The 12,219-nt window shown below is 34.7% G+C and overlaps 1 protein-coding gene across 2 annotated transcripts in view; it reads right to left on the minus strand.

Moving 5' to 3' along the window:
• Positions 1-12,219, minus strand: part of LOC109095835 (neurocan core protein-like) — a 70,505-nt gene that overhangs the window by 30,699 nt on the left and 27,587 nt on the right. Inside the window, exons 3-7 of one of the 2 annotated variants that reach the window (XM_042719099.1) lie at positions 9,846-10,220; positions 6,649-6,823; positions 3,956-4,083; positions 2,717-2,998; positions 1,507-1,623 (exon numbers count right to left, since the gene is read on the minus strand). In XM_042719099.1, coding sequence (XP_042575033.1) covers positions 1,507-1,623; positions 2,717-2,998; positions 3,956-4,083; positions 6,649-6,823; positions 9,846-10,220 — 1,077 coding nt within the window. Of the gene's footprint in view, positions 1-1,506; positions 1,624-2,716; positions 2,999-3,955; positions 4,084-6,648; positions 6,824-7,830; positions 7,848-9,845; positions 10,221-12,219 lie in introns of those variants that run through there. The other variant, XM_042719100.1, reaches the window with a different exon arrangement.

Below are 12,219 nucleotides of genomic sequence, written 5' to 3' on the forward strand. Positions count from 1 at the left end.
CTGGAAAATTTCTTAATCATTTTCAACACATTCTAACTTCTAACAAAACATAAAATATTTAAATCATCGGAATTTAAATATAAATCAGAACATAACAAAGATGCTTTTAAGTTATTTTTCTAAATTCATTTAGAAAAAGAACTTAAAAGCAGCAGCAAAAAAAAAAAAAAGTTGCATCAGTTGTTTGATGCAAAAACCTTGACTAATTTCATAAGTGGACTTCTGGGGAATAAAATGAAAAACTAAATGTCTATACTCTCCCTTTTGATGAATTTAATGCATCCTTGATGAATAAAAGTATTAATTAAAAGTACTAAGTAAAAATCTTACTTAATACTTAAAACACTTTTGCTGAAGAATTTTACTGATTTCTTAATCATTTTCAACTCATCCTGACTTCTACAAAAACATTCACCATCACATGAAATCAGTAGAATTTAAATCAAAACATTCTAAAAATGTTTGCAAAGTCATTGAAACAGAACTGAAAAGCAGCAAAAACAGCCTGAGAGGGTGAAAATGGTCTTGAATAAACATTTTTATTATTATTTTATGCAAAAAACCTGGATTAATATAATAAGTGCACTTCTGTGAAAAAAATAAAGGTACAATATGGTCCCTTTAGCAATAAAACAGACATTCTGCTGATTAGTGTTTTGGTGCAAAGAAAGATGGGTGAATTAAAGAGGCTGTTTAAGAGTTTAAAGGGAGGTCTAATGCGATTTTCAGTTATTTACACCGTTATAGGGTTGGATTCTCATACTAAACATTGCCAAAGTTTCAAAAAAAACTTGGATGTAGAATAGAGTATTTCTGTACCAAATACACTGCTTCCGGTTTCATACAAGTTTCATTAAGTTTTCATTAAGCCTCCAGGAGCTCAACTGTTTTTGGAGAGAAATGTAAACTGTATCTTTCGTTTATAAATATGTAACCCTGGAGCACAAAAGCAGTCTTAAGTCTCTGGGGTATATTTGTAGCAATAGCCAACGATACATTGCATTGGTCAGAATGACTGATTTTTCTTTTATGCCAAAAATCATTAGAATATTAAGTAAAGAACATGTTCCATGAAGATATTTTGTAAATTTCCTACCGTAAATATATCAAAACTTAATTTTTGTTTAGTAAAATGCATTGCTAAGAAATTCATTTGGACAACTTTAAAGATGATTTTCTCAATATTTAGATTTTTTTGCACCCTCAGATTCCAGATTTTCAAATAGTTGTATCTCAACCAAATATTGTCCTCCTAACAAACCATACATCAATGGAGAGATTATTTATTCAGCTTTCAGATGATGTATAAATCTCAATTTTGAAAAATTAACACTTAAGACTGGTTTTGTGGTCCAGGGTCACATATGATAAAACTAAAGACTCTCTGAATAATATTATAAATAGACTTCTGGGGAAAAATAAGAGGTTCTGATGGATATACAGTAGTATTTAATCTTGTTGCAAAGAATGATGAACTCTGCTCAGTATAAGGGAAATGACTCGTACCGCTGCTAGAGGGAAACGATTCGGACGCGTCTTCTGAACTGTCTTCTCCGGTCATGTACCTCCACGGTCTCAGTAAGGACTTCATGATGCCTGTGAGAGGCTTCTGCGCTTTCTTTTCTGTTGAGACATTAGATTCAATCACTCAGATTCTCTCTCCAAACACATTACTCAACCGCTGGAGCATGTGCAAGAAGCGGCAAGGACACGGGTTCGATTAGCTGATACACACGTGCTGATAACATGTAAACCTTGAATGTGCTGTAAATCACTTTGGATGAACGTCTGTCAGATGAATAAATCTAGATGAAAATGTACAGATGTACCAGCTACTATTTTATACTGTGCAAAGTATACAAATGTTATTAATGCATGGAATATCTGACTACATTTATGAATGTGAGGTTTGCAAAAACAACAATGAATAATACAGTGAATGACTTTCCATTTCCAGTAAGAAAAGTCATTCATCTTGACTATTATTTGCCTTGTTTAACTTAGTATGCAAAATGTAGACAACTTTTTAAACAATCTTAATCTTTTATACACTAGATTGATTTTAAAAATGCCAATAAAGGAGCTTTTTTGCAAGTGAGTGTGCGGTTGTATGTCCTCTCAGCGCAATTTTAAAAATGCAAACTATCCTTACTTCCATCATGACATTTAATTAATTCATTAAAAAAATATGCAGTATACTGTAGATATTGTGCAATATGTTGAACATCTCCAAGAATAATATTTACATCTCTTTACTGTACTATTGATCAATTTATAGGCAATTAATAAGCCTCCTTGCTAAATAATTGTATTAACTGCTGTGTAAATGTAGTTAAATTCGTATTTTTCAATCTTTTAATCTTAGGCAGTGAATCGCAGTTAAAAGGCATGTGAAAGTCTGTCCATGACTGATGTCACACTTTCAAGTGCACGTGCTTCATTAACTCAGGATTAAAGCCTGAGCTGACAGAGAAAGTTGCTGATCAGCTTCATGGTACCAACAAAGCCGGATTGGATTTGTTTGGTTTTGTCAACTCAAAATTAACCCCGAGTTTTTTTCAGCCACCATCATGGTACAGGCCCATGGACTCTTACAGTTCATATCATCCCTTAACCATGATCAAATCCCTATTGCATGGGCTAGATCAAAAAATAACCAATAATAATGGTTTCTGTAATGCACGACTGTGCAACATGCTAAATTTCTAATGCATACCTCTATAGCAGAAAGCATCGAAGCGTGTTGTCCCGTTGTTTAGTTCTGATGGTGAAACGGTTTGGACACCAGGTCCTCCAGCGGGACAGTCGGAGCGCAGCGAGCTGATGGAAAACCTCACGCTGCCGTCAGACAGCCAGGCCGGCTCACAGTGATCCAGCCCAGAGCTCCAGGCCAGATAGAGCTGACCCACGGTCGCCAGCCGGCCGCCCAGAGCTGCACAGTGAGCCACGGCCTCCGGACGAGTCAGTCCGTCAGGAACACCGGCGGGAAACACTTCACCTGCACAACAAGTGTTGGGGAAAGTTACTTTTAAAAGTAATGCATTACAATATTGCATTACTCTCTAAAAAGTAACTAATTACATTACTTAGTTACTTTTTATAGAAAGTAATGTGTTACATTACTTTTGCGTTACTTTTTAAATCTGGGAAGGGCTTGCTTGTTTGTTTTTAATATAAAACGTCCTATTTTTAGCAAATGTAAAAGCCCTTTCACACCAAAAAGGGAAAGGAATAAGTCTCAGGCTGAAGGAAAAGTAAATTCACATCCGTACAGAAGAATGCAGGAGAAGAAGGTTCAACACTCTTTAGCAATAAAAAAAAAACCCAATGAAGCACAATTGTTAGTTTATTTAAAGTCATTTTTGATTATTGGTATGATTGAACTGGATCATCAAAGGTCAGCAGCAAAGACATTGGATAAAATGGTACTAAATACATAAAAGAATTTTGTGCTATTTAAGATATTTAACTATTGCAGGTTTACGTCATATTCTGAGTTTGCATTTCACTGTTTTAATTAATTTTGTTGAATACTGAATCTGTCTTTTTGTGAGTGGGATGAATTAATGTACGCTCACATTTAGTCTAGAATTACAGTAACATCATGTTCACACAGCGCACGCAACGCCTCTGTATTGTACTTCTGATTTCTCTCAACATGGAGAAAGGAGACTTGTAATAGTTTATTAATAGATAAAAAAAAATTAGATGATAGATAGATAGATAGATAGATGATAATAATAGTAATAATAGTAATAATAATAATAATAATAGTAATATTTATTTGAGAAAAATACACTGTAACCCTGAAAGCAGCAATAATAAATTAAATTAAATTAAATTGCATTAATATATTAACTACATTAATACTAGTACTAATATAATAGTTGGATATGGTTTGAAACATCTGATTGATCCCATTTGTCCATAGTAAACGTGTTTTCTGGAATCTCACCTTGCATGTCTCTGGCAAAACAGTAAACATCAAACAGTTCCGAAGGGTCCCTTTTCCCATAATTCCTCACTCCAGGAGAAAACTCTGCGTGTCCATAGCAGCCGAGCTCGGGTCTTTGAATGGGATACCTGCAGAGAGGAGACCAAACATCTGCACTGTGAAAATATCCATATGCAAATAAAGCTGTGCTGTCATGAAGATGCTAAAAAAATAATTTCAATGCAGTATTATAGCAGGATCCTTATAATAGCTCAAGGTGAAGCGTGCCTGTCTGGCTGAAGTTTAATACTCCTTCATCAACACTGAAAGATATGCTGTGATTGTTAAAGTTCACAAACAACTCTGTCCAAACCGTCAGGATGAACTTCACAAAATCAGTTCCCTCTCAGTTGGTCACATTGGTGACCAACGAAATGGGATCTCACCTGAGAGCCCTATCATCTTTGAGAGTAAACTAAACTAGCCAATGCACATTGGCATGCGATAATTGCATCCAGATGAACATGCCGGTCCTTCTCATGGGGGCACACGCTGTCGCCAGGCTTTCAGCCCGTGGTCTGACTCTGCATTTCTTCGGGCAGGAGTTCCCCTAGTGCAGGTGTCCAGGCATGCTGCTGTGTTCACGAATGCCTCCACTACAGGCTTGGGTGCCATATACAACAGGCATGCAGTTTCGGGGTTGTGGACGGTACCCCATCTGCACTGGCACATCAGTTGCCTCGAGTTGCTTACAATACGTCTTGCGCTGGTCCACTTCAAAATGCTGCTACAAAGCAAGCACTTACTGGTCCGCACGGACAACACTGCGACCGTTGCTTACATCAAGGGTTGTCTAGGCTCCCGTCGTATGTTGTAACTCGCCCACCATCTCATCCTATGGAGTCAGAAGCATCTGAGGTCGCTTCATGCCATTTACATTCCGGGCCTGCTCAATCACGCAGCCGTTGAGCTTTCAAGGCAGCAAGCGCTTCTGGGAGAATGGAGACTCCATCCCTGAGCGATCCAGCTGATATGGAGACACTTTTGAGCCACACAGGTAGACCTGTTTGCCTGTCCAAACACATCCCATTTCCAGCTGTTCCAGTGAGCCTACTTGCACAGACGTTGTGCAAAGTCAAGGAGGAAAGGAGCAGGTACTGTTAGTTGCACCTTACTGGCCCAACTGGACCTGGTTCCCGGAACTGATGCTCCTCGCGACAACCCCTCCCTGTCTGTCTGTATCTCTGTCTGTCTGTCTGTCTGTCTGTATCTCTGTCTGTCTGTCTGTCTGTCTGTCTGTATCTCTGTCTGTCTGTCTGTATCTCTGTCTGTATCTCTCTCTCTCTGTCTGTCTGTCTGTATCTCTGTCTGTCTGTCTGTCTGTATCTCTGTCTGTCTGTCTGTCTGTCTGTCTGTCTGTATCTCTGTCTGTCTGTCTGTCTGTCTGTCTGTCTGTATCTCTGTCTGTCTGTCTGTCTGTATCTCTGTCTGTCTGTCTGTCTGTCTGTATCTCTGTCTGTCTGTCTGTCTGTATCTCTGTCTGTCTGTCTGTCTGTATCTCTGTCTCTCTGTCTGTCTGTCTGTCTGTATCTCTCTGTCTGTCTGTCTGTCTGTCTGTGTCTGTCTGTCTGTATCTCTGTCTGTCTGTATCTCTGTCTGTCTGTATCTCTGTCTGTCTGTCTGTCTGTCTGTCTGTATCTCTGTCTGTCTGTCTGTATCTCTGTCTGTATCTCTGTCTGTCTGTCTGTCTGTATCTATGTCTGTCTGTCTGTCTGTATCTCTGTCTGTCTGTATCTATGTCTGTCTGTCTGTATCTCTCTCTGTCTGTCTGTATCTATGTCTGTCTGTCTGTATGTCTGTCTGTATCTCTGTCTGTCTGTCTGTCTGTATCTCTGTCTGTCTGTCTGTCTGTATCTCTGTCTGTCTGTATCTCTGTCTCTCTGTATCTCTGTCTGTCTGTATCTCTGTCTGTCTGTCTGTCTGTCTATCTATCTACTGTATCTATCTATCTATCTATCTATAATATTAATAATTGTATTTATTTGATTATTTACAGAAAGTCTATGTATTTATATTATAATTCAATATTTATTATACCAATAAATAAATAAACATACTAAATAATATGCTATTAATTATACTATGTACTAAAGACATATGTACATTTCTAAAAGCTCAAAGCAAACCATCAGGATCAACCGTATAAAAACTGAGTTTAATTTGTGTAGACCCATAACAAAAACATAATTAATAAAATATTAATATATAATATTAATTCATAAATTATTAGTAAATTATTATTATTATTTTAAATTCTCATTTTAATTATTACTCATTAAAATAGTGTTTCAGGTTACAATTAAGTTTGACTCACCCCTTACCCTTACCAAAAAGTAGTATACTTCAAGTTTATTTTATTAAGTATACTTAAGTAAAGTTCAAGTATATTTAGACTTTTTGTAAGTATAAGTCAAGTATACTTAAATGTAATTTTAAGTAAATTTCTGAGGAGTACATAAAGCCCATTTCTCAGAAGTACATAAAAAGTAAACTAAAAGCATACTTTCCTATTTTTAGTTTAAAAGAAGTATACTAATAGCACACTTGAATAAACTTCTTTTTCATAAGGGTAGTTTATAAAAAACGGATATAATTTTGTTTTAGCATTCTATTGCACTCTCTGATATTTCCTGACTGATGCTCATGAGTCAAACCTGACGCTCTGGTCTCTGAGCCATCCGGCCGCACAGCTGTTCATGCCGGAGTGAAAGGCCGCCCACAGCTGCTCAGGGGTCGCGACCTCAGCCGAGTTCTCCTCACATGCGCGAACGGCCTCAGCGAAGGACAGCGAATAATGCTCCGTGGGAGAACGGTAGTGAAACACCACACCTGACAACACAGAAACATGAACATCAGAAAACAACCAGAGGTCATTCAGAGCAGTTTTGAGAAGTTTTTCTGTTCCATAGACTTCTGTAAATAGAACTCTTTTTGTTTTCTAAAAAAAAGGCCCAAAATGAACACAGCTTACAAAAGAAGCATCACATAATGTAAATAAGTTGTCCCAGAAGAAGAATATTTGAATATTTCCATTTTGATAAAAATGTCAGATGGAACCTTATAATTCCAATGCGAAGATTTGTTTTTAAATATATATATTTTTTTATAATTTCTTTAATTTTCACTTATTAAAATTGTTTCAAATTATGATAAAGCTCAACTCATCCCTTAGTTTGTAAAGACAAATATGAGTTTAATTTGTGTAGACTCATTACAAAAAGTATTAGTAAGAAGTATAATATAATTTATATATAATTCATATATAATATATATTTGTATTCATTTTAGTAAAACTAATGTATGTGCTTCTGTCATTTTTATTATTTTTTTTGTCATTTTTATAAGATTTAAAAATATTAATATATTTAATTAATTATATTAATTTCAGTTTTATTAATTTACTTCATCTTAAAATTAATTTAATCTCAAATTTTCTTAGAATTTACTAATTTCAAGTTTATGTTTTTTATCTAATATTTATATTTAATTTAATTTTAGCTTTGTTCAATTACCAAAAACAATTTTTAATGTATAATTTATCCTGAAATGTGTGTAATGCTATAAAATAAGTACGAAAAAGTCCAGGAAAAGTACAATAATCAAATATTAAATCATCAAGCGTCATTATTCAGCTCAATTCAATTTAGTCTTGGTTCAATAATAGTATTAATGTTGCAAAGTGAGTGTCATTATCAGCTCAAGTGTTGTGATAAGTGTCAGAACATTAAATCAGTAATATCACTAAATATAAATCATCTGTCACAGTGCATGCATTATGTAGAACACTTGAGATGATTTATCTGTGGTTTAGTGTAATCTCCCTCATTAGGTGTCACCTGTTTTCCTCAGAATTCACTCAGCCCTCGTTCGCAGGTAATCGATCTCACCGCTCTAATTAAAGAGTTACGGCCAATTAAGCAGTTAATGAGAGCCTCAGATGAAAATGAAAATAAAGCTGAGCTAAAGTTAGACGGGAAATGAGGGAAAAAGCTGAAATGAATCTGATATTGACAGTCTGAATGGATGTAATGATGGGGTAATTAATTCACAGCAGACTCCTGGACTCTTAACGAGCCGCTGCTTTTCCACAATGTTTATCTGAAAACTGCTGTTCTGGGATCAGATGTGCTCACGATAATTTTAACTCGCTCACTGGGGGGTTTACAGACAAATATACTGAGCTGTAATTTTCTCTTAATTGAACTGAGAGAACATTATTACTGCAGTCATTTTCTGTAAAGCTGATTTCAAACAATGTCAAACTTGCTGTATCAATAAAACATCACACTATTATTTTATAAATATTATAAAATGATTTTAAAAACACCAACATATTATACATTAGTATTAAAAATAATTATAAAAATATAATTTATAAAAATATAATTTAAATTTTAATTGAAGAACAAATTCAAACTGTTAATTACAGATCTACATTTGTTCACAAATGTCAGGGCAGTGTTACTTTAGTATTATTTATAAACCATTATATTATTTATAATTATTTAAAAAAAAAAAATTCACTTTTCATTTTAATTTTAGGTTAGATTTTATTAATTATATTATGTTCTGTTGTCATTTTTAGTTATTTTATTTTAACATTTCTTTTTAGATTTAATTTATATTTGTGTTTTATTTTTCAGTAATTTTGGTATTTCAAACTTATTTTAGTTGCCAATGCAAAATTTCTAGTTTTTGTTTAAGTTTCACATTTTTAATCTAATATTTGTATTTTAGCTTATTTCAGATTTATTTCAATTAACAATATTTAGTATTTTCTATTGGGAAAAGTATATTAACACCGGATTTTGAATATTAAATCAGCTCCCATTCATAAATTCTAAATTCAAATTCTTAATTTCTAGCTCTTGTTTACAATTTAGGATTATTTTATACTATTACAGTATTTATTAATATTTTCAAATGAGGTTTTATTTTTATATGTTCAGTTTTCATTTTGACTATAAAGTCAAAAGTTTTAGTAATTATAATGTCCTTTTGAAAATTTTAGTACTTGTTTAAAGATTTTCCTACATATTTTGAATTCAGTGTTATTAATTTTAGTAATGCAGCTTAAACTTATTTCAGTTCATTCCTAACTTTCTCCAAAACTTTTCATCTAATATTTATATTTTAGTTTATTTCAGCTTTATTTCAGTCAACAACAACAACAACAAAGATCATATTTTATACTGAAATCTGTGTAATGTTATAAAATATTTAATAAGTCTAGGAAGAATACAGTAACCACATCTTTAAGTTAAATCATATTTAATATTTAATCAGCTCCTGTTCATAATCAACTATTAATTCAAACTCTTCATTTCCAGCTATTGTTTACAATTTTTAAAGGACACCTAAAATTCACTTTCACGTGTTGTTTGGACATAAATGCGTTTTGGCAGTGTGTGAACACAACCACCCTACAATGATAAAAATCCACCCGCTCCTTTTTTTTAATCTCCATATGTGCCTCTGGAGCAGAAAACCAGTCATAAGGTTTGGTAGGACAGAACAATATTTGGCCGAGATACAAAAATATTAAAAAATCTAAAATCAGAGTGCAAAAAAAATATATAAAATATAAAAAATCCCCTTAAAATTTCACAAAAAAAATCTCTTCTATACACATAACAAAAAAAAAAAAATTAAGTTTGATATATTTACGGTAGGAATTTTACAAAATATCTTCATGGAACATGATCTTTACTTAATATCCTAATGATTTTTGGCATAAAAGAAAAATCTGTAATTTTGACCCATACAATGTATCTTTTGCTATTGCTACAAATATACCTGTGCTACTTAAGCATTTGAAAAAACTGTAAATCAGTCTAGATCAGTATCTCACCTGTGACCTCAAGGTTGACCGTATCCTGCTCATAATTTTCTCCCAGAGCGATGTGGCACCGGAAGCTCCCGGAGTCGTTGGAGCGGAGCTGGGAAAGCGCCAGCGAGGCGTTGAGCGGGTCGGCCGAGTATCCGGGCAGACTGACCCGCCCCACGTACGCCCGGTGCACCCTGACCACCCCGTCCCGAGCAAACAGCACCGTCCGCTCCTGCGCTCCTGCGCCGCGGCTCCAGCGGATGAAGGGGCCGGTTCCCGGGAGCAGAGCGGATGGCAGAGTGAACACACACGGGAGCAGAGCGGAGCCGGATAACGGGCGTCGCAGGGGAGGATGGGTCACTCTTCGGACCGTCACCGGAGTCTCGGCTCGAGTCAGACCTGAGAGAACAGAGAGAGAGCAAACAGAGTCAGGTTCGAAGGTGAAGTGTGCAGCGTTTGCTGGTGTCTCAGGTTAATGTTGAGAGTCAATAATTACCTACGACTGCAGAATAAAACAGTATCTTAAAATATGTATATCAGGTAAAAAAAAAAAATGTTAGCCTGAATGCACTGTAAGTCGCTTTGGATAAAAGCGTCAATATACACTCTTGAGAATAAAGGAGCTTAAAATGATCTTCACATCATTGTCATTGAAGAACCATACAGCCAAATAAAATTACTAAAATTAAAACTAAAACGGACATAAAAATATAGATGTAAAGTACAAATAAATATAATTATAAACATAATAATATTGTTTTATTTCAGTTTACATTTCTTTAATTTCAAGTAAAGAATTTTTTTATGGTTTTAGTCCCCATTTGGTTCAGATGACGTCAACTGAAGAGAAAAGTAGTTTTTTGAGTTATTATATTTTGATGAAAGACAATTTGAAGACAAAAATATTTCAATACTTGCACTGATGAATCATTCACAATAAGAACATGAGTGCGATTTAAGAAAGCAAACACAACCCTTTTTTATTTGACATCAAGAGAAATTTTGATTTTTAATAAAGGAAAAGCCCAGTTCACTGCTCCTCATAAAACCTGACGGATTATTATTACAGCAAAAGCCTTTGTAATGTCCTCAAACACAGAATAAGACGTGAATAATATCTGTTCTCCAGCCTGAGCGTCTGCTCTGGATCTCAGCGCAGTTCATTAAAACACTTCAGAGATGTGAGAGGAACAACAGAAAGATGAAGCTTCAGCTCCCAAACCGACACGCAACTGAGTTTGTTCTTCTAACTATGGGAAAGCTTTCGAAACGAAAAAAGTTTTACAGCTGAACTCCATCATAGATCTCAGTCTGATGTGTGTTTATGTGCATCTGAAGCTTTTTAGTTATCTGTCAGCTTCACTCCCAGCAGATGAATCAGAATAAACACTGTAAATACAGGAACACAGTCAAGGCTTTGTCATCTAAAAGCTAAATGCATACAGATGAATATAAAGGTATCCTGTATAACTCCAATAATCCACACCCAAGAAAAGAAAGAGATCCACTGTAAATCTGAACATGCAACACCATTATTAAGCCAATACTAGAAAACAGCACATTTTATTTATACTTCAGGTTATTTATTTCAACCATTTCAAGCTCTTTCACTCGCCAGCCTTTAAATCTGTGTTTACAGTAATACAGTCATTTGATTTTAAAGAGGATTTCAAATGTAAAGCTTGTATTTTTTGTTAAAGATGTCGAGTGAAACCTCATAGTCATGGAACAAGTTAAAATGTACACTATTGTTTAAACGTTTGGCATCTGTAAGAAATTAATATTTTTATTCAGCAAAGATGCATTAAATTGATCAAAAGTGTCAGTTAAGACATTTATAATGTTAGAGAAGATCTCTATTTTAAATAAATGCTGTTCTTTTGAACTTTCTATTCATCTGTGAATCCTGAAAAATAAAATGCATCACAGTTTCCACAAAAATATTTGTCAGCTGTTTCTTGAGCAGTAAATCAGCATATTATTATGATTTCTGAAGATCATGTGACACTGAAGATACGATAAGTAATGATGCTGAAAATTCAGCTGTGCATCACAGAAATAAATTACATTTTAACAGATATTCACACAGAAAACAGCTATTTTAAATTACAATAATATTTCACAATTTACTGATTTTACTGTATTTTGTATCAAATGAATGCAGCCTTGGTGATTTATTTTAAAAGTCTGATAGAGACATTTATTTGTGATGAATTGCCTGCTAGGCTTGCGATTACTGTAAACACTTCTCCCACTGGTTTTTACACACAGATGTGCAAATGCAAATAACCTGGGATATTGCTTTAAGTGAGAAGGGAAGATGAACGGATGATCTAATCTCCCAAATCTATGCTCTTCGCTGCTACTTCAAGTATGTGTAGCGGTAAACGCATAGAAA

This window comes from Cyprinus carpio, chromosome B2 (genome assembly GCF_018340385.1).
Source record: "Cyprinus carpio isolate SPL01 chromosome B2, ASM1834038v1, whole genome shotgun sequence".
In the NCBI taxonomy this organism is placed as follows: Eukaryota; Metazoa; Chordata; class Actinopteri; order Cypriniformes; family Cyprinidae; genus Cyprinus; species Cyprinus carpio.